General features: G+C 34.8%; 1 protein-coding gene across 1 annotated transcript in view; it reads right to left on the bottom strand.

Annotated features, from left to right (window-relative positions):
• Window positions 1–2,741, bottom strand: part of LOC105625003 (DE-cadherin-like) — a 45,476-nt gene extending 42,735 nt beyond the window's left edge. Inside the window, exon 1 of the mRNA XM_012206344.1 lies at window positions 2,495–2,741. Coding sequence (XP_012061734.1) covers window positions 2,495–2,741 — 247 coding nt within the window. The remainder of the gene's footprint in view (window positions 1–2,494) is intronic.
• Window positions 2,742–3,309: the final 568 nt, after the last annotated feature.

Raw genomic sequence — 3,309 nt, 5'->3', positions numbered from 1 at the left:
AAAGTTAAAGTTTTAAGTAAGTAAGTAAGTTAAGTTTAACGGTAAAGGTAAGTAAGGTAAGTACGTAACGTAAGTAAGTATATAGATAGAGAGAGAGAGAGAGAGAGAGAGAAAGAGAGAGATAAATATAGAGATTAATTATGAGTAAAAAAAAGCAATGTTATGAGAGATTATAATTACGAGAACCTCGGAAGTGTGTATGTTTCGCAATGTAATCAGAATGATTTCATTACAAAGTATCGATGACATGCTTGATCGGACCTTCAACGTCAAAAGCGCTGTGGATTTTGTAGAACGTGCTCGCAATAAAGACGCGCGATCGCTGCCAGATCAAAAAAACGGAAACTATGTGGTAACAAAAAGAAAGAGAGAATGGATTGTATCCTATTTGTGGCTTTATATAAGGTGCCGTAATTCATTCGATAACGTGAGCAGGTAAAGCGGACTGAATTGAGTTGAAAAGTCCTCTACCATTTTGCAATTTTCACAATAATTAATAAGATATTAATCACTAAAAATTGCCGAATATTGGTCTTCAATAATTTTTTTCTCAAATACTATCAACTTTACAGAAAAACAGTAAGAGACAAAAATTATTTATTTTCTTCTCATAGAATTCCAAAAACTTTTTTAGAATTTTTTATCAACTTTTTAGTATTGCATTTTCTTATTTTTACTAATATGAGAAAATACGGTATTAAAAAATTCTCAGAACTTTATGAGAATAAACAATTTTTGTCTCTTATTGTTTTTCTGTAAAGTTCATAGTATTTGAGTAAAAAAATTACTAAAAATCAATATTCAGCGATTTTTAGTTGTCGGATGAATTACGAAACACCCTATATAGCGGAGATCATGTTTTATTGGGCAATCTTTCGCAGTGTGGGATCTTTTACGGTTCTTACATTCGTTCGTCTTGATATGGTTAATTAAAAAACAGTAATTCCTCACAAATTCAAGAAAACTTCATATGAAATTAATATGTTCGAAATGGTAATTTCAAAGATACAAGATATCAAAGTTGAAAAATTTCGTGTTTTTCAAAAATTCTAAATTTTCCAGAAAATTCAAATGCTTTTCTGGAATTTTCCAAAAATTCTAGAAAAACACTTGAATTATTTTAATGAAACTTGTATATGTTTAAAATTTCATCAAATTTAGAAACAACAAAAATTTTCCTTCAATTTTTGATTCTGTATCTTGGAAACTAAGCGATTTCGAACATATGAAAAATGTCATATAAAGTTTCCTTGAATTTATACGTGAGAAAATCATCCTTTCAAATTTTTTAGAGTACTTAGAAAGAATCCACCCTGTATATGCGCATCATATTTAGCATATACAGTGAAATCATACCTATATAACCTACGGTTTTTGCGAGAGAAAAGCTCTTTTTTTTTTCTTTCTCCAAGTGAGCATGTTTCGACAACGAAATTAAAATCACGTAAAAAAAACTTTACCCGGAGAAACAGTCGCGATATTCAGTATACATGTTGTCCCGATCGATCTAGTCCACGGCACCGTTGACAAGCGCCGGACAATTGCTTTTCCCGCGGAAATAATGTATGGTATTGTACCGTCGTAACATTGTTATCGGGCCATGGGCGGCGCTCGCCACGAATTTCGCGGCAAGATACGTCGCCCGGTAAAAATGTGTCAGCCACAGAGTAGAAACGCTTCGTCATCAAACGTAGCGTGGATGTTTGCGATTTAGTTGACGTGGCCCGTTTCGAGAAGCACGCAGGATATCGCTCGTCCTTATGCAGTTTCCTTCGTGACTGCGTAACGTAAATGCAATCCTATTATAGGAAAGGAGCAAAAAAAGAGGAACGTGACTCTTACATCACTTCTTGCTATACAGCTCGCTTTCATTGTATTCATCGCATACAATATGACGGATGCATGTATGTGTATTATATACATATACATGTATACTTACATATTATCGGGAAAATATGAACTTTACGCCGTAGATACAGCAAGTTTGTCTTCGAAAAGTCGAAAAGTTACGGTGGAAGTTTGGCGCCGTAATTTGCGAACGAGTAGCTCCACGCCACGTGTATAAAGAATCGATGTGAAACCTAAAGTTCATAACTATTCATGTATCTACAACATTATGCTCGTAAATATTAAAATATGCTCAGGTGTGTACTTCTCCTAAATATTCTGCTTTTCATTTTCTGTTTCATATATATTTTACACTGTCCACTAACACATAAAAACTACACTTTACAAATAGCGGAAATTCTTCGTCTCACGTATTTAAATTATATAAATTTTTTTATTAGAATATCACGACTATTTTCGAGTTTAGTAGAAACATAGTTTCAAAAAAAAAAACTTCAAAAATTGCATGAATCCTTTAAACAATGTTTGCTCCTGTGGTCTGCGTTTGCTGCAAGGTACGCGAAAGTTTGTTGTATTGTAAGTATTGCTTGAACTTTAATATACGCGGTTGTTTAAAGAACAACGTGCAAATACACGAGTTACTCACTTGATACTCTAAGGTGAATGACAAAATTGATCACCAAATCATTGTCTGACAGCGAGTGAGCTACCGGGCCACACCGAAATGGCGAATAAGTGGTTTGATGGTCCACGAGATTTCTGAGAAGCAGAGTTCGGATTGAATTGGATCGGGTACTTCCGCGAAATCGCAGAAATGGTGAATCCACCTCTGCCGCCAAGTTAAATTTAGAACTCAATTGCGGTCGTTCACGACCATTCGTTAACCCCGCCATTATACTCTACTCCGTTTTCCTCTCTTTCTCTCTCCCATTCTCGTTTCCTACAACCAACCACCTTTTAACCAAGGGATGCTACCATCCGTCCAGTTAGATACGTTCTTTTATATCCACTCGTCAATCAGAGACACAACACTCGGAGACATTTCTTTCTCCGTACTTTTCCGTAAGAAAACTCGTAATAATCGTAAAGCTAACATTCCGTCCGCGAATTACCATCTGTCTTCTTACATTTTTTTTTTCACCGTCCGCGACGTTTCTATTTTTCGGTAAGTGCGAAATGCGTCATTAGCGATTCCCACATCTCTCATCAACCTTCCATTTGATTTCATAGGTCATTAAGTCTTAATTATATCGCCGCTTTCCGGATGGTTTTACCGCGTTAACAAAGTAAGATATGTTTGATGAAAGTACGATGAAAAAACATTCAAGTAGAAAAAATATTCAGATAGAATATATTATTCAAATCTTTTAAAAATAAGTTCATGGCAAACATGTCTAAATAAAAATGTTAAATAAAAATGACATGAAGTTTCCACAAGTTATGTTTATCCGCAGCAAACAA

Source organism: Atta cephalotes (genome assembly GCF_000143395.1).
Source record: "Atta cephalotes unplaced genomic scaffold scaffold00103, whole genome shotgun sequence".
Lineage (NCBI taxonomy): Eukaryota > Metazoa > Arthropoda > Insecta > Hymenoptera > Formicidae > Atta > Atta cephalotes.
This window is presented reverse-complemented; position numbering and strand designations above follow the sequence as displayed.